Source organism: Medicago truncatula, chromosome 6, assembly GCF_003473485.1.
Source record: "Medicago truncatula cultivar Jemalong A17 chromosome 6, MtrunA17r5.0-ANR, whole genome shotgun sequence".
Lineage (NCBI taxonomy): Eukaryota > Viridiplantae > Streptophyta > Magnoliopsida > Fabales > Fabaceae > Medicago > Medicago truncatula.
The window spans coordinates 7,800,717-7,820,743 of NC_053047.1; the positions used below are offsets into that span (position 1 = coordinate 7,800,717).

The 20,027-nt window shown below is 29.1% G+C and overlaps 2 protein-coding genes across 2 annotated transcripts; both read right to left on the reverse strand.

Annotated features, from left to right (window-relative positions):
* Positions 1 to 4,466: 4,466 nt before the first annotated feature.
* On the reverse strand, positions 4,467 to 5,878 carry LOC11416009 (BAG family molecular chaperone regulator 2). Its single transcript, XM_003618744.4, has 2 exons — positions 5,510 to 5,878; positions 4,467 to 5,092 (listed from the first exon to the last, which is right to left on the reverse strand). The coding sequence occupies exons 1-2, from the start codon at positions 5,754 to 5,756 to the stop codon at positions 4,866 to 4,868; spliced, it is 474 nt and encodes a 157-aa protein (XP_003618792.1). The 5' UTR covers positions 5,757 to 5,878; the 3' UTR covers positions 4,467 to 4,865.
* A 9,821-nt stretch (positions 5,879 to 15,699) lies between these two features.
* On the reverse strand, positions 15,700 to 16,910 carry LOC11416866 (BAG family molecular chaperone regulator 2). Its single transcript, XM_003618746.4, has 2 exons — positions 16,437 to 16,910; positions 15,700 to 16,043 (listed from the first exon to the last, which is right to left on the reverse strand). The coding sequence occupies exons 1-2, from the start codon at positions 16,672 to 16,674 to the stop codon at positions 15,817 to 15,819; spliced, it is 465 nt and encodes a 154-aa protein (XP_003618794.1). The 5' UTR covers positions 16,675 to 16,910; the 3' UTR covers positions 15,700 to 15,816.
* Between the last annotated feature and the right edge of the window lie 3,117 nt (positions 16,911 to 20,027).

Here is a 20,027-nt window from a genome sequence, read left to right on the forward strand (position 1 = left end):
AGTTTCACTTCAAAAATGACAAAAGATGGCACAATGTAGCAAGATTTATAATTTAGGGGTTGTTTTCTTTTAATATTTTTGGACAAAAAATGTAACTGAAGAAAGGAGAGTGGACAAGTATTTTATATTGACATGGTTCAAATTTTATAATCTGAAGCATGTTTTTTTAAGTTTCAGATTATACAATTTGAACACGTATAAAATGGAAAAAAAAAACAAAAGGTGCATGGGAAGCATGGAGGATGCAATAAAAAATTCTCATAGCTTATTCTAACTTAACGCATTAACCCATGGAATAGGGACTTTAAGAACAATAAATTTGAAGAGAAAATAATAGAGAGGAAGAAATTAAGAGACGAGAGGAAAACTAGATTGAGTGGATGGATTGCAGAATTTGAATTTTGAAAAAATGATATAGAAATCAAAGATGAGGAAGAAACTGAATTGTGCTATGTAATCTTTCTATTAATTAAAGATTGTTTTTTATCCTACTTTATTAGTTTCTCGCACGTCCTACGACACTTCGGATTACATAATCTAAATTATGTAAATTAGTTTCTCGCACGTCCTACAACACTTCGAATTACATAGTCCGAATTATGTAGAAACACGTTAAAAACATCCTCCAACACCCTATAGTATTTCAGGGGATTATTTAAAACCTTTTTCATGGGTTTTATTTAAAACATCCTCCTCTAATCGTAGAGGGTGAGAGAAAGAAAAAAAAACTGTCTTATTTAAAACTTTTTCATGGGCTTTATTTTTATTGGACCGAAATTTCTTGAAATTGCAAACACATGGATCTCCTTGATCAACTTTTTATTGTGGCGTTTCTCTATTTTGTTTAATAGACGAAACGACAACATCAATTAAAAAACTTATTCACATAAGAGGTTAGTTGGAGTATTTTTCTCAATTGAGCGAAATTTTTTCTTTATTTACTAGAATAGTTAAAATTTTGTCTTTCCATTAATTTATGATGAATACTACTGAGTTTACAAGTAAAAAAATATATAATTAATGAGAAGTGTGTTGTAAAGGAAAGATTATGTAAGCTTGACGCTTGTAAAATTTTAAATGAAATTAAATTAAAATTTAAATAAAATAAGATTAACACTAATAAATTAAACATCAATTTTATACATATTTATCAATTTTAATTTCGTAGTCAATGACTCAAAGACGCTTATTCGCTTTTTCTTTGTGAACCAAGTATCTACTACGCACAACTGCAGAGACAAATCCCTCAAGTTGGATAGGATTATAATGAGTGATAAAGCTCTTCCTCAAAATATGTAACATTGTTTCATTCTTAAGAGTGAATTCAAACTTTGAACCTCTGTACAAAAAAAAAAAAAAGTAAATAAATAAATAAATAATTCTGGACCTCTGACTAAGCTGGAAGTTATCGTTTACCGTCTCATCCAAGTGTTCTTGGGTAAGACACTTGTTAACTTTCTACTACTTTTAATTATGTTGATTTTGTCTCTAATTATAAATTGTGGTGGAATATGAAAAGTTGAATAATTATGATTAGCAGAATACACACAAAAAAAAAAAAAAAAAAAATTCAAATCTTAGAAACCGATAAATATAGAATAGTAATGCAGTTTAACAACGAAGTTCGATAAATTATGCCTACATCTCCGAATTATTGTACACAAATCGTTAAGAAACACTCAAAATCTCACTAGAAACTTGAAAACTTTGTCAAATTTGAGTTTTCTCCCAATGTTTGGAATGATTGTCCCTTTGTTCATCATCTTCTATCTCTCTAGAAAGGAGTATTGAGAAATATGGAAGTGTGAACACAAGGATAATTTCGAACTTGCTTCTTCTACAAAGAAAAGTTCAAATTTATTTCTTCTTCTTCCTTGGTAGCTGGCATTCCCTCTTAATTAAGAAAATGACTTTTCTTCTTGGCTAAGACTAAGAAATTAGTCTTTCTTGATTAACATTTTTTTTAGTAGCACTATATTCGTCCATTAAACCAATAGTGAGTTATGTTGGTGAACAACCATGGATCATGAATCAACTTCACCAAAATAACACTATATTAGGTCTAGGGACTCCGAGTTGAGGCCTTCAGGACAACAAATTTTAGATCTCAACCACATAACAAACACAATCAAGAGGTACTTTAAGATACAACTGAAATTCATGGATAGACATGTGTATATGAAGCTATATTCAAAATGAGTCGATAGATTGATGCCTCTTCCTATATGTTATAAGACTCTATATTTTGCTACCTTCTGAGGGAAAAATGTAAAATCGACTATGAGACATCGAAAGGTTTACTGCACGAGTCAAATGAGGGAAACCATAATTAATTATAGGCTTAATTGGTATGTTGGTCCCTAATTAATTCCCAATTTTTATTTTGGTTCGATAACTCGTAAAATCAACATTAAACCCATAACTCGTAAAATCAAACTTAACCAACAATTTACTAGACAACAAGTTGTTACAGGAAGATATAAAGATGAATTTGTGATTGAAGTAAAAAAAAAAAAAAGGTCAAGGATAACGGTATTTCTAATTTTAAATAATAAGTTTTTATAGAAATTTATGCATTTATTAAATAATTTCTTAATTAAAAGTCATTAAAGAGTGCCTATAAGACATTCGTTCGCAAGAAGAAAGAAAGAAGATAAACAAAATGCTTCTAGATTGAGTGATTAATATTTGGCTTAATTGAACTCCCGGTCCCTTAATTTAATTCTTTTTGTCAAATTGGTCCCATAACTTTTAAAATCATCAATTTGGTCCTTTATCTTTGTTTTCGTCCGCAATTTAAACCAATTTTGATAATTTCAATCCCCTAAAAAAAAAAGACCGTTAGATTATGGAGATCTACCAGATTTCACAGTGTATCACCAACACCTAATTTTTTTTCATCCAACATTTCAAATCTCAACAACTAAACCTTTTTCCCTTTCTTCATCTTCTTCGTAATCTTCAACCTCACCTTCATCATCTTAGAACCCAGAAATTCAGAAATTTAAAATTAAAAAAAACTTCATTTTCATTACGAGAACCAAAAAATTGTAGAACAAAACAAAATTCCAGCAACATAAAACCAATTTCATAGCAAATTCACCTTGTTAAGATTTTGAATTTCTTTAAAATTTGGCTTGGCTAGCGAAACCCAGCAACATAAAACCAATTACATTTTGATTTGCCCAAAATTCATAGCAAAATCAGACCCAGACCCCAAATCGCAAACTCACATACAATGCTCTCTCTTTCTCAATGTTACCACAAGGGACGCCGCGTGAAGCACGATTCCGACGAAAAAATCCGGCGAGATGAAGATCCAAATCGAACTTGATCACGTCCGATTCAGTTTCCGACTAAGCTTCGACCTCCGCAAAAAAAAAAAAAAAAAAAAGCAGTTTGGGCGTGAAGCTGGGTTTATGTATCAAGAGGGACTGGGAATAGAGGAGAGAGAAAGAACCGATGCAAGAGAGAGAAAGAGAAATTTGTTGGTGTGTTGTGATTTGGAATTGAATGGTTATGGGAAGATCTGACCTCTTCTTCTTACTCACACTGTTTATATTTACTTCATTGATTAAAAGGGAAAAGTGGAGTTTAAACCCACTAACTTTTATGGATTAAAGAAACCAGACAAAACTGCTTCCTCATATTTCTGGGTTAAACCCCATGATTAGTTGTGTTTAATTTCTGAAAATTGTTTTTATTTAAAGCTACTTTTTTCCTTCATATTCGTTTTCTTGCATTTTTACTATTGCAAAATTAATTCTGGAGCATTGAGTGTGAGGATAATTGAGTTTTTGGATTCAACTTTTTATGGATGTGGATGTGCGTTTCTGTTTTTTTTTTCCTTCCAATTAAAATTAAAATGATTGCGTTTTTTTGTTTTCTGTGTTGATTTGAATTTAAATTGTGTTTTTTTTTAGTTTTGATTGTTTGTATGAAGATTGATATTGAAAAAACGAGGAGCACAAAAATATGTGGAATGAATAATTTTTAAAAGAAAAAAATTGTGTTTTTTTATTTTATTTTATGAAGATGCTGAAGGTTGAATGAAGATGAAGATGGAGGAAAAAGATGAATAAAGTAAAAAATTAGATGTTGGAGATACACTATAAAATCTGATAAATCTTCGTAATCCATTTTTTTTAGAGGATTAAAATTATTAAAATTGGATCAAATTGCAGAAGAAAACAAAGATAAAAGATCAAATTGATGATTTTAAGAATTATAGAATCAATTTTAAAAAGAGAATTAAGTTAAGGGACCGGAAGTTTAATTAATCCTTAATATTTGCTTCCAAGTAAGAAACTTGATGCCTGCCATTATACCTTTTTGGTTTCCCACTTTGAGCTCATAAAGAGCACTAACAAAGTTCAAAACATAATTTGCCCCTTTTTATGAGATGCTGTCTCAACCATAATAAATCTTTTTAAGCGTCGGCGTGCACGTATGGGTTTATATAATAATTGAATAACAAGACAAAAACCATAACATAAAAATAAAATAAAAATTTGTACAATACAAAAGGAATCAACACACATCTATTAATAATAAAGCAAACACTTCAACATAACATGGGTTTGCATCATCTAACACATATTAAAATCAACCAAATGTCCAACAACTAGATAAGTACACATAGTAATAATTAAGTTCCTATATTCTAAACAAAAAGTGAAGAAAGATACATTACATCAAATTAATTAGACTTCACTTCACTTTTTTCCTTGTTAGCACAAATACTAATCAAGAGTTTGAGGAATTAGCTTGATTGTATCATGAATTTGGATTTCATCCGGTTAATAGATCGATTATTCACATATTTGAGATATTGTGACGATTTAATTAAGATCAGACGATTCATATTATACTCTGATTGTGTAACAAGGATTGTTAATAGATTGTCCTCTTGCCAAACCAAGTAGCTTCATTTCCTTGATAGCTGGATCTTCTAGAAGAAGAACCTTGTCTTTGTCCCTAACACCAATCATGTGAAGAAATTCATTGTCATCCCTCTCTTTACCTTTGTAGAGAAGCCTCTGCTCTCTTGGCTCCAAACTTGTTACAAGTGACAAAACCATCTTCAATTCACCTGAAATTCATTCAAAATTTTGATAAATACAAACTTCAAAGTTATTTTTATGGTTGATAATAATAATGCACAAATGCAAGATTTTTTTGGTTCATAGATAATTAATTGAAGTGGTTCAAAAATATAAATAAAAATTTTGGTTTGTAACCAACCAAAGTTATTATTCACTCCGAATTTGTTTAATCCAGTAACTCTTAAAAATGGAGAGTAAATATTTCAATGTTCGGTTAGGAGGTAACTACTTGCTAACAAATTTTGTTAATAAAACACTTTGACCATATTTTATGCTAATGTACAAAAAGTAAAACTTATTTTTCTTATATTTACCTAATTATAATTGTTCATTTAAACAAAAAAAATAGTTTGAACCGGAAACAAAAGGCAATGAATACAAATGAAAGGTTGGATTAGACTTACCAAAAGTTGAAGTTTCTTCAATAGAAATGTCATGCCACTTTGACATAGTTGAGACTCTAATTGTGATTATCTCCCCAACACTTTTGTTACCCTCTCTTTTTTGTACAAGCATGCCACCAGGCCTAAGTTCCCATTCGATTTCACTATTTTCACTACAATCCTTCTCAATTGGAGATGCTACTACTTTGTTTCCAAAGCCAAGTTTAGATATGCTTCTACAAAACCTCTTTGACCTCAACTTCATCATCTTATTTTCCTTTTCTTTCTCTCACAATAAAACCTTTATGTTTTCTTTGAAAGAATTGAAAGTAGAGAAACTAGTAAGAGAGTCTATGTGGTTAGGCACTTATATACTACTAGAAAGTATTATGAAATGTGGAAAATTATAAATAAATTGATTAAAAAAAGTATGAAAAATGACAAATTAGAAGGCATGAATAAAATACAAGCCGACCTTGTGTTACAAAAAAGTTAGACTTGAGGAAACAGCATAACCAATCAGGTTTAAAGGAACACATGGAAGAAAATATGGGTATTTGTCTTTTATGTTGATCTTGGGAAGGGCTATGGCACATGGGGAGTTGGTGCTTAGGTATAAACAAATTGCTTGATTACCGGCACAAACATTAATATGATCAATATGTTATTGGTCGTTTGAGTCAAAACAATTAGGTTATTGGTCTTTTGAGTCAAAACAATTAGTATGTTAGAGTTTCAAGGAAAACTTATGTAACCACTTCCTTGTCCCTCCATTTCAAAATAATTATAGTTTCACTTTTACCCTATCTGTTGTTTTATACTCCTCCGTCCTATTTTAAACGACCTAGTTTGAAAATATATAATGTTCATATAACATGCTTTGACTTTATTTTTTTACTACTATTTTCGTTCCTTTTTAATAATCACTTTTTGACATTTTATATAAATCAAGACAATCAATAATTATTACTATTTTTGATGCAATAAGTTATACTTTTACTATAATGACCTTATTTATTTAACATCTCATTTCATATATTTATCTCTTCGCAATAAATAACTAAGGATAATATTGGTAAAACAATATTTAATGTTGCTTTGAACTTTGAAAGTGACAGTTAAAAAAAAAAAATCTCCAAAAGAGACACTTACAAAGGAACGGATGGAGTATATAAAGACAAAATATAACATATAAGATGTTGTTGGATTCGTCTTGAAGAATATTTTTAAAATATCAATTTTTTTAATAAATTAGTAAAGATATTTAAGTTTAATTTGTGCATTGTATACGTAACAGAGTCAACCGTATCATTTAAAATGGGACGTAGGGAGTAATTGTCATTTTTGTTTCTAATTAAATGTTATTTTCTAAGTCCAATGAATCAATAAATGTTGTTTTATTTATATTACTCTTAGATATTTATTGTAGAGATAAAAATATATGAAATGAGATATTAAATGATTAATATTTGTTGTCTTGATTTGTGCAAAGAGTCAAAAATGTGACAATTAAAAAAGAACAGAAAGACTATAATTTGAAGGCAAATGCTAACGTGTGTACCCTCGATGACACATGTTATGGAACTCATTATAGAAATGTATATCAAAAGTCGTGCATCCAACTTGTTAAAAGTTAACATAGTACTCCATCCGATCACTATTATAAACAAAACTTCACTTTCTAACTACATTCAATAATCAATGTATCTAGTCTTTATTATAGACCGGATACATTAATTATTCAGTGTATCTAAAAAGTTAAGTTTTGTTTATAATAATGACCGGAGGGAGTATGATTTTCAAAGCAAAGTTTCACTTTATTACTTGTTTAACATGTTCGTTTAGCACACAAGTTAGCATGATACTAATTTAACAAGTGTCTTAATGACATTTTTTAAGGATTCATAAATTTTATGATGAAAACGTTACTTTTTAAAACTTTAATGTGTCGAATACAACAATCTCAAGATAATTTTTTTAACTTCTTAATAAGTGATCTTAGGGCACTTATTAACATTTTTCTTTAATCATTAAATCTTTAAGGAACTCTTTAAATATTTCCCAATCTTTAATTATCTATTACTCCTTCTGAACCTTAATAAGAAGAAAAACAAGACAAAAAAAAATCGAAACTAATACAATAATTGAGTGTTATAGCATTTTTAAATATTTTTACATATATACCTTTATAGAAAGATGTGAAACCCTAAAGACATCCATTAATATTATATACGCAAACCTTAAATGAAGGGTAAAACTGTCTTTTTAAGCAATAACTACATCTTAAAAATTGTGTCATTTTCTTACAAATAATTTTTTTTTTTTGAAAATTTTCTTATAATAAAGAGTGAAGGGAGTAGTAACAAAAATAAAAATAAAAACTATTCATTAATAAAAATTAAATATGATTTTTTTATTATATTAGTAAAAATAAGAGGGTTATGTACGTTATTTTTCTAACGGCCACTCTCATATTAAGTTAAATTTATGTGAGTACCATATTTTAAAAATGAATCTCACGTAAAATGGTGGAACCAACACAAGATTCAAAAGAAAAATGAGTATTTAAAAGAGTGTTAGAAAATAAGTGTTTCTAGTATTTCTATAGTAAAAAATAAGGTTAATAGTGTTTTTCCCCTGTAAAATAGGTCATTTCTGGTTTACCCCCCAAAAAATATAGGTTTAGAATTCGTCCTTGTAAAAAGAATATTCTGGAATACCCCCTAATAGGACATTTAAAAACGAAAATTCTGAAGAAAAAAAAAATCTGAAAATACCTTATTAGGGGGTATTTCGGAAGAAGAAAAAATTACAGGTACAAATTCCAAACCAAAAATTTCTAAAAAGTATAAATCAAAAATGACATATTTTACCGGAGAAAAAGTTCTCTAAACCCTAAAAAAATGTAGAAATGTGTTACTTACAAGGACACACCGAATATCCTCTAGTCCTTACATTTAACAATTTAATGTCAATTTCATTCTTACATTTAACCATTTGCCATAAATTTAATCTCATATAATGTTAATGATTATAGAGATAAATATATAAATTAACAAACATTTTACACAAATTTATTCCTTCAACAATTTTTTTTAATACCCATTCTTCCTATATCAACAACAACAAAATCATATACTGTTTTCTAAAATAAAAGTAAAACTTGACTAGCTTTATGTATTGTAAATTTTTAGTCATTCATTGCAAATGGCGTATATCATTTTGATATTTGTTTTTGTCCCTAATATATTTGTTTACGTCGTACTTGATCCATACATAAACTTATAATTTTACCTCGTCAATTCACTTCCATAACTTCAATTTAAAAACTTATAATAGTATGATATACAAAATGAAAATATCAGAAGAAGAGCAGGTTGACGAAGACTTAGAAAAATTATAAGAAAGACTATTATGAAATACTTACATGTTAATGAATTAGATTTAAATATAGTTTATGATAGAACATTATAGCGTAATTTGATCCATAAAATCGAGCTAATTTAGTGGAATAAAACTTAATTGTTAACGAATTTGGATAGTGTCATGTCTTAATGTAGGACAATTGAACTCTTGTTGGAATAGACTAGACTTGTGTCCACTTTCTTAAATCAAACGTCAGATATTGTTCATTTTAAAGTTATCGTTAAATCCATGTTATATCATACCAGATTTTCACATGTTATGTTCCTCATGGATGCACCTGCCATGAAATTGTAACAAACAAATAGTGTACATACCGACATTCTAAATTAGATTCATATCAAATTATTGTGAAAACCAAAAAATATTCATATCAAATGTTCTTTTTCTTTTTGATAAATGTCAATTCAGATTTTTAGAACTGATTAGATCAAAAAGTTATCTACAATAAATTATTGGTTTTATTACGGAATATCAAATCAGAATCCACAAGATTTTTTTTACCAAGTATTCATAAGAAATTGTAGTTGATTTCAGGTACTATATGGGCCAAACCTACATTGGCACATTAAGCTAGAGGTGAAGTTTAGCATGGGAAAGGCTAATTTTTCCCACCATGGGAAAGTTAGTTTTTAACCATTAGATCAAACTAAGAACACATCCTTACCATACTCCCTCATCACTAGATTTTGTAATTTTATTATTTTAAAACCATTTTTTAAAAACAAAAAATATATTTCAAAATTAAAATAAACATATAAAAATAAAAAATAAATTTAAAAATATGGAAATTAATTTTCCAAAATTTTAAAAAATATAAATAAACTTTTTGAAATAAACTTGTTTTCAAAAAATTTAATTATGATTTTCGAAGATTTAATTAAGTTTTTTGAAAAAAACTTGCTCAAAAAAAAATTGGAAAATTAATTTCCAAAATTAAGTTTATTTTTTATTTTTAAATGTTTATTTTAATTTTGAAATATATTTTTTGTTTTTAAAAAATGGTTTTAAAATAATAAAATTACAAAATCTAGTGATGAGGGAGTATGGTAAGGATGTGTTCTTGGTTTGATCTAATGGTTAAAAACTAACTTTCCCATGGTGGGAAAAATTAGTCTTTCCCATGCTAAACTTCACCTAAGCTAGAATCGTGAGAAGTTGCATCCGTCTCCCTCTTGAAAGTTCCTCTTTAGGCATCCAAAAAATTGAAGAGACACTTTTTAAATCGAATGAATCGATTTAAAAAATATCTCAACTAACCAATAAAGTGTCGAACGACATATGCCTAGATAAGGGAAGGAAATGAACCCCACTTTACAATTGAGAAATAAAGATGCGAGGATCATGAAAGAATCGACAACATTAACGTCTATCAATTTGCTCTTATAAGATAAATTAACTTAAGCCCTGGAATCAATTAAAACCACCTAAGGATTACCTTCATACATCATAGGTTCTCAACACAAGCTTCAACAATAAATAAGTACTAACGATATATTGTAAATGAGAAATCACAACCTCTGGCAATGGTGGGTTGTTGTTTTGTTTTATTTGTCTCGTACGTATCAACAATGCTTTATTTTTAACAACATGGATCTCTCTGTTTGTGTTTTCCCTTGTTTTCTATGTTGTTGTTATGTTTGTTTTGCGGAAAGGGAGCTGGGGCTGGCCTGTTTTTTGCACCAATGTGGTTCTGTTTTTCTAGGTTTTGCGGGTGTGTTTTGGTTGTAGACCGAGGGGTTGTGGTGGTTTTTTTTGGGTATGCCGCTTCAATACAATGCCTTTGTTGTACGTGTTTTTGTTAGCTTTGTACATCTTGTGCATATGCCTTTGAAACAATTTGGTCGTTTAAAAAAAAAGTTCAAAGAAAATGAAAGTCATTATGAAATAAAAGTATGAGAAAGAGAGTTGTCCAAAAAGTTATTATAAAATGATTGTACAAATATCATTTCTCTAGGATGAAATCAAAATGGGAATAACTATACTAGCACTAGCCATTCATCGTTTCTGATTTGTTTGCACCACCTTTATTTCACCCGATTTCGCTAACTCTAAACCTAAAATGTGAACAAATACACATTGGAGAAGTAACACTACTTCACAATTTTTTTTTACAAGAACACAACTTCACGTTAAATTCTCTTGTTTGCTGTTAAAAAAAGAATAAAAAAAACGAGCACAATAATTATAAAAAGGGTAATTGTGTGGATAACGAGACCTAGAATCTATGTAAGACAAAAAAATACCTTATAATACTTTTCTACTACGATCAAACAATTTAAATAAAAGTATATTTAATTTTGCCAAAATGATAATATCCACAGTTGTAGGAACAATGAAGCCATGCAATCTCTCCAACGGTTGTCAGATGCAATTTACATAGATAGATGTAACTAATGTTTGATCCTTCATGTGTCCCACAAAGATTTCCTCCTTATTGATATATACCCCTCTCATGATGCCTAAATAATTACATATCCTATGTTTTTTTATTAGGAAATTACATATCCTATGTTGATTTTGTGGATTTCTTCTTCCAAATAACAATTATTTTGCTTCTTATCGTTTCTTACTAATTGACAAAAGGCAGGTGACATGTTTCAAATTATGATATTATACATGAATCTACTAATGATTTTATTCTTATTCTAGTTCATCAATAACCTTTTAAAATAATATTCTTTTGATATGATTTTTAAAAGGAATTTTGTAATGAACATCTCTTATCATATCAATGAAAAATAAATAACTGAATAAACCAACAAGAAGGCATCAGAAGAAATCAATTTGCTTAATAATTTGTCAATATTTTCTGCACAAACGTTTTTTAAAAGCAAAGTGGGACCTCTTGTTAAATTTTCGATCTAAATTATTTATATAGATTAGCATCTATATATCAATAATCAAAAGGCTATATATACTAACCATTGATTAAATAAGTAATTGGATTCGAAAAAATACCAACAATAAATTAGATGTAAGAGATTTGGACCTCTTAAGCAAATGGTTAGTAAAAATTTCTTACATATAACATGATAAGTGAAAGACAAAAAATATTATCTATACTTTTATTTTGAAATACAAAAATTTAGGTGAGTTGAATTTCAAGAGCTCACCCGAATCAACGCATCAAATATTCCCACTCCAACAGCAGAAGTTGAACTCATATTCTGCCGAATATGAGTCAAATCCTTACAACTGGACCAACATTCATTGGCTATTTATATATTTTTTTCACTATTTACTAATAAATAATATGTTGGTATAATTTATATTATATTTTTGCATTTTAGTTCTTTTAGATATTTTTACAAAAGATATCCCCTATTTATATTATTATAATGTTTTTTTCGTAATGTTTTAAAATCTTATTTTTATTCATCTTTCTTAAGATTTAACCATATTGGTCTAAAGAGTGGACTCTTAAGTCTATTATGATCATTTTTTTTAAATAGACTAAATGAAAAAGCCAACTCACACAAAAAAGTAGAGGTGTTAGGATTTGAATATCAATCATGACGTATGACCTAATAATTTTGGCACTTTGTCAATTGAACTAGATCTTGTTGACATATTATGATCTATTTAATTATGTTTTGTAGAATATGTGTCTAAAGACTTTTTTTGTCATGTTACTTTTAAAAATATTTCTATGACATACATTATAAAAGATTTACATGAAATGAACAAGACCATCTAGTTTTAAAAAGCTCAATTGAAGATATCTTACTTTGTCATGCAAATCTTCATACTTATAATGTGTGAGTCTAGTTAGATTATTTGACAAAAAATACATCCTATTTTGGCCTTCATTTCTCATATCTTTTTATAATGACAAACTTAATTGTTTCATTTCAAGAAGAAGAATATTTTAATACAAGTTTGACTTAAATCCAATATTTGAAAACTAGCATAAAGCCTTGACCATCTTACAAGTTTATGAGTCACGAGGTTTTGCTTATCTTCAAATAAAACTAATCGTATAGTTTTCATTAGCTATAAGAAATCTTTACAACGACAAATACTGGATCAAAACTCAATTTCATCTCGAAGTTTTACATTGATGAATGATGATCTACCACTGTTGTTTGTAAGGTGAGGATTGCCCCCACTTATAAACACATTATCAGGTCATCTCCTATCTGACGTGAGACTCTTAACACAGCCCATCACGACTAGCACTATTGGGCTTGGTTCGTAGACATAAATGAGCTTGGTTCGTAGACATAAATGATGGGTGATCTGATAGCGGAAACCTGATAGCAGGTGATCCAATAGATCTTGGAGAAGCTCTGATATCTTCTTAGAAATCATAGTTGGACCTAACACAACCGCACAAAACCAGCTTGTGAGGTGAAGATTGTCCTCATTTATAAACATATTGTTAGACGATCTTCTATCTAATGTAGGACCCTTAACAGTATGCTACATTTTTTTTTTTATTTTACTTTTGATCACACAAAATTTGAGGCCAGAGTAACGGGAAACAATTTCTATCTTGCAGATAGGTTGCTACGTTTTGTCAACTACCCCATGATAAATGTTGCATATTTATTTTAGGCCACATTGGAAAAGTGTAAACGTAAAAAATCTGTCGTCTATTCACTCTAGTCCATAGTTGAAACGTGTGGACAACTTTTTCTCTACTCATCCTCGTTATTGAAGCAGAAGCCCGTGCATGCTAACAAGTATACTTATGGGTTTATTCAAAAAAATATTCTTATAGGTTATTGATTAACAAATAAAAGATATGCAAGTTTGTTTATAAATGATGTACAACAAGTCATCTTAATATTCATCAAATTTTAAGATTTATATTAAGATTAGATGATATATAGAACAAATGATGTGGTAAGTTTGTTTACTAACGATGTACAATATCATTTTAAGATTTATATAAGATGACATACCGTAAATAAACTTAGCTCTTTTAATTTGTCAATCAATGACTTATAAGTATTTGCTAGGATGGAGTACTACTTTTATTTGTATTGATGGCAGGGCGGATGCTTTCACAAGGGAGGAGTACCCAATGGCTACCCCAAAATAAAATATTTTTTTGAATGAGTAGATATATATTTATATTTAGCTATCCCTTATAATATATATTTAGTTTTTCTAAATTTTATTTTAAGTGGGATGATTTTTTTCATCTTTATTTAGTTTTTGGTCGATCTTCGAATTATTTGACCCTATTGTATAGGAACTTCGAATTACATTAATTATATTTGTAGGTTAGCAGAGACTTTCTATTCTTACGATTTCACTGAGCAAGAAAGAATTCATTTGAGGTTGCAATTAAGTCATTACATTCATGATATACCTCAGTCTTTTCAAAATATAACAACGCTCTCTGATGCAAAAAATTAGTATAATCGGGGAAGTCAAAGCGTTATCATTTAATTGATAAATTGATTCGTCTTGTTTTTATAGTACTCCCAGTCTCCACACAACAACATAGAGAACTTTCTCGTCAATGAAAAATCTCAAGGCAAAATAAACAAACAAAATGAGTGATGATTTTCATGCAAATAATTTGGTTATTTACATTGAAAAGGACATTGCAAGTCAACTTAGCTCAGATGCAATTATGGATGAATTTGAGTTTTTGAAAGGTCGTCGAGTTCAATTTTCACAAATAGCTACTATATTAGTTTTTATTTCTTTTGTTGTAGTTTTTTTGTACAATCCGCTATTCTACTGTGGTTTTTTGGTACAATATGTTATTGCCCCATTTTTTGTATAATTCGTTCTTGTTTAATCAAGTGTATATTTTATGAAGAACATTTTATATAAGTAATATTTATTGTGAGTTTTTTTTACTTGTCTAGTTAGATTAGTTTTAAAAAAAATCTTTATATGTGGCCACCTCATGAAAATATTGATAGCTTCTCCGCCGATAGGTGGGATTTGAAATTATATATTGGTGGGATACAATATGTTGATCGATTAGTGCTAAGCATGTTTATACAATGAGATTTAAGAATGACCTAGTTTGTGAATGTAACGTGATTAAGCGGTCGAGAATAACAATATCCCATCTCCCTTTTTTATATGACCTTCTAACAAAAATCACGAGTATTAAAGAAAGACGTCACAAATATGCATGATCATGACTAAATTATCCTTTGTTATAGATATATTGAATGTTAATTTTTCATATTAAAAAAAAGTTAGTATTAATGAGGAATATATTTAAAAAAATAATAACTTCAAAAATTTACAGAGGGTCTTACACAAAAACCAAACTTTTTTTGTACATGGTCTTTTACAATTTGGTCCAGCTTCCAAATACAAAGTCCATCACCAATAACTGAAAAATATTCTCTTGAATTCCATTAAAGTTGCTTCCAAGTAAGAGCTGCATGCGTACTACTATTAAACTATTTTTTGCTACCCAATTTAAGCTTTTGAAATTATCTTATAAAAAGAGGAAAATAAATTTTGAAACATATTCTGCCCCTTTTAAGCATCAGTGTGCACGCATGGAATTATATAATAATAATTGAATAACAGCACAACAGTCATCATTGAAAAAACAAAATAAAATAAAAATTTGCGTAATACAAAAGGAATCAACACTTCTATATTACTAACAAACTCCAACATAACATGGTAATGCATTAGCTTACACATTTTTAAATCAAGCAAAGATCCAACCACTAGATAATAATAATTAAGTTGCTTTATTCTAAATGAAATTAACAAAAGTGTTGAAATGCACATAATTATATCACATTAAACTTAGCTTCGCTTTTGTTATTTTCTTGTCAGTACTAATCATTGAGTTTGAAAAATTAGCTTTGAGTGTATCATAAATTTAGATTTTCTGCGGTCCAATCTAGCATTCACACATTTGAGATATTACTGATTGTCCGATCAAGATCAAACAATTCATATTAATATTATACACAAATTGTAGGACAAGGATTTCTAATATGTTGTCCTCTTGCCAAACCAAGTAGCTTCATTTCCTTGATAGCTGGATCTTCTAGAAGTAGAACCTTGTCTTTGTCCCTAACACCAATCATGTGAAGAAATTCATTGTCATCCCTCTCTTTACCTTTGTAGAGAAGCCTTTGCTCTCTTGGCTCTAAACTTGTTACCAATGACAAAACCATTTTCAATTCCCCTGAAATTCATTCATAAATTTTGTCAAATACATATTCAAGGGTTATTTTTATAGTTCTTTAATAATGCATAAAAGTAATAGTACTTTTTTGGTTGATAAATTGAATACTCATTAACAACTCCAACTTAACCATTATTCACAATTTTTGTTAAATACAAACTTGGAAGATTATTTATAATTTGTAATTTTATACTAATTCACGAAAAAAAAGCTACCGTTGACTTCAAAACAGAAAACCAATGATAGTTAACTACCGTTAAATTTTTTGATCATTTCATATATTTCTAAGAAACAAAGGACGTGAGAACAACATCACTCTTAAAAGTTGAGGTTAGTAACCAAAACTAAAGTCATTTGCAAATGAAAGTGGTAGTGGGGTGGGATTAGACTTACCAAAAGTGGAAGTGGCTTCAATAGAAATGTCATGCCACTTTGACAAAGTTGAGACTCTAATTGTGATTATCTCCTCACTTTTCTTGCTCTCTCTTTTCTGCACAAGCATGCCACCGGGTCTAAGTTCCCATTTGATTTCACTACAATCCTCTACAATATTTGGGGATGCTACTACTTTGTTTCCAATGCCAAGCTTGGAGATACTCCTACAAAACCTCTTTGACTTCAATTTCATCATAGTTACTTTTTCTCTATCTCTCAATAACACCTTTTTTTTCTTTCTCTTTTTGGATGATTTGAAAGTAGAGGAACTTGTAAGAGAAGTTTATGTGGTTAGGCACTTATATAATACATGAAAACATTAAAAATGACAAATTAGAAGGCATTAATAAACTATACAAGCCGACCTTGTGTTATAAAAAGTTTAGACTTGAGGGAACAAGCATAACCAATCAGGTTTGAAATGAACACATGGAACTATGGAAGAAAATATGGGCATTTGTCTTTTATGAAGGGCTATGGCACATGGGGGTTGTTGATTAGGTATAAACAAATTGCTTGATTAGCGGGACAAATAAGAATCAATAGGTTACTGGTCGGTTTTTCTTTCCAAATAATAACACAATTAATCTTTAATTGTCTTCGTGAACATAACTTTGGATGGTAGAGATATCACGTTATATATATAAGAGTTTTGGTTCAAACTTTGAAATTTCCCCTTATTCATCTTAAGGGTGAATTAGCCATTGTGATATTGGATCCAAAAAAAAAAAAAAACTCATGCTTCTATATGATACTCCATCCTCAAATTATAAGTTACTCAATTCGTTCCAAAATAAGTGATAGAGTTTGACCATATATATTATTTCGATAATAACTTTGATCATTGTTTTTTTTTTTTTTTTTTTTTTTAAGTAAATGAGGTGCAAATGAATATATGACACCCTAAGTAGATTAACATAAAAGAAAAAAAAAAGTACAAAAGAGTAAGGTACATAATACCTAACATAGTGAAAGCTAAAACCAAACTACCCAATTGGGTAATAGGATAACAACCCTAAGGGGTAATAAATAAGCCACAAATCTCAATCCGAACAAACAACCACACACCACTTGCACAATCCAGTGAACCCACGTACGAGATCGAAGACTAATTACCAAACAAATATGGTGTGTGAATTGACAAGCATCAGACCCAGATCTTGAGAATAACGAATGAATCCGAACACCATCACAGAAACAAGTCCAATCACCAAAAACTCATTTTGAATAATAAGCATCAACGACCATGAGTCAAGTTGAAACGTGAAAGCATCTAGATCGTATAGCCAATGCTCTTTCGAGACACACAGTTAAAACAAAGCTAACTTAAAATCTTGCAAACAGGGCAATCTTGAAGGATATCAACGAACTAACATATCTAGATCGAAGCGAACCGCATAATCCAGGAATGAAACGAACCCAAAGTTCACTTTGCGACGCAACTGATCTAGGATCCAATAGAACTATTGTCGAAACCACATGAGCTCATAAAACTAGATCCGACGACAAAGTTTGTTTACATATTTATGCTTTTTGTTTTTAGCGACTTTAATTTGTAGGCAGTTCTATTACATTTTTTTCGAATTTTTTTTATAACATGACATATTTAGTATGGCTTAATAAGTGTTATCTCGTCCTAAATAAATTTATAGATACAATAAAAATAACCTAAAAATGAGAACCAAAATTAATAAAAAATAATAATATATTTGAGGGACCAACAAATTAGTTGTAAAGCTAAAGAAAATCACACAAATACTCACTTTTGCAAACAGTTCACACAACACAATGGATTACAATGTGTATCTTTTGAGTTTTCTTATGACCGTGCATTGACTGACCCTTTATTAAGCTCCATATATGTTGGAGTTTTCTTGAAGATCATGAATTTTCTGTGTCTCAAGTCTTATAGTATGATGTTGGAGTCTTATAGTATGAGAATAACATCTAAAGGGTCTAATAGCATAGGTTTCAATAATATATGAGAATAATACATAGTAAAACATAATGTATTCTGAACTTAACATCTAAAGGGTCTAATAGGCACAGGTTCACTAACCATGCAACATTTAGCATCTATTTTTTTTTATTGAAGAAGCAACATTTAGCATCTATTATTCTATTATCTAACACAATTTACATAGATATAAATGCAACCAATGTTTGATCCTCTCATGTTTCCCACAAGATTTACTCCTTACTGATATCTATGCCCCTTGCATGATGATGCTTAAATAACAATTATTTTGCTTCTTAATTATCATTTCTTGCTAATTGACAATAGGCAAGTGACATTTTGCAGATTATGGTATCGAACATGAATCTACTTCTGATTTTATTCTTATTCTAGTTTATCAACGTCCTTTTTAAATAATATTCTTTTGACATATGATATTTAAAAAAGGATCGGTCTCATATCACATCAATGAAAAATAAATAGATAACTGAATAAACCAACAAGAAGGCATCAATGTGGTGTTTTATAATTTGTCATTATTAAAATCTTCACAAACGTTTTTGGAGAGGAAAGTGGTTCCTCTTGTTTGTTCTTTTCATTGCAAGTGGGTCATCTTAGTGTCTCCGGAGCCAGAAATTTTGAATAATGCAGGCACTATATATATGATTTGTAGCATTAGATATATATTATATTTAATTGTCGGTTTTTAGAAATATTAAATGTTTTTCTCATTTTCAATCTTAATAAAAAAAAAAAAATCTCTATATACAATTAACTAAAATATTAATCTCTTATGTGATTTCACAACTCATTCTTGATCATCTATATAGTAGAGATATAATTTTTTTAAAGAGGTAAAACTTATAGCATTTTATTACTTAAAATGTGTTCAATACAATTTGATGTCATGACCAAAATTTGAAAACCAACTGATAATATGGCCGCCTTAATTAACTTATAAATAACCTCATCTGCATGTCTTTGTACGAATTCAACACTATAGTTTTTATATAATTGCCTAAATAAAAATTTAGGATCATTAATAATAGCTATTATTAATAGAGATATAATTTATCTAGTACAAACAAACTAGCTGATATAATTTTGTCAAAATAATAAGAGGGTCCACTTCCACGTTGTAGGAACATGAGGAAGATGTTATATCATCGATCTAGGAACAATGAAGCCAAATTTTATCAAGGGACATATTTAATGGGGTGTATCCAACTTTTAACATTTCCACAAATTTTCAAGATTTGGTATCTACTAGATATTTATATGGGGGAGGATTTTTTTTTTTAAGGACTCAAGATCTTATTTAAAACCCTAATCTTATATAGGATGTACCCTTTTTTAATATTAATTTTTTTAATTGATTTTTTCTCAATGTATCAAAATTGATTTTTTTTTTTTTTTTTTTTTTTTTTTTTTTTTTTTTTAAGTTTAATAAGACTCATGTCTTATTTAAAACCCTAATCTTACATGGGATATACACTTTTTTAATATAAAACTTTTATTAATGAATCCCATTTAAAAAATTTATGTTAGATGTTGGGTAAGAGGGAGTAAGTTTTTAAATTGATTTTTTTCTC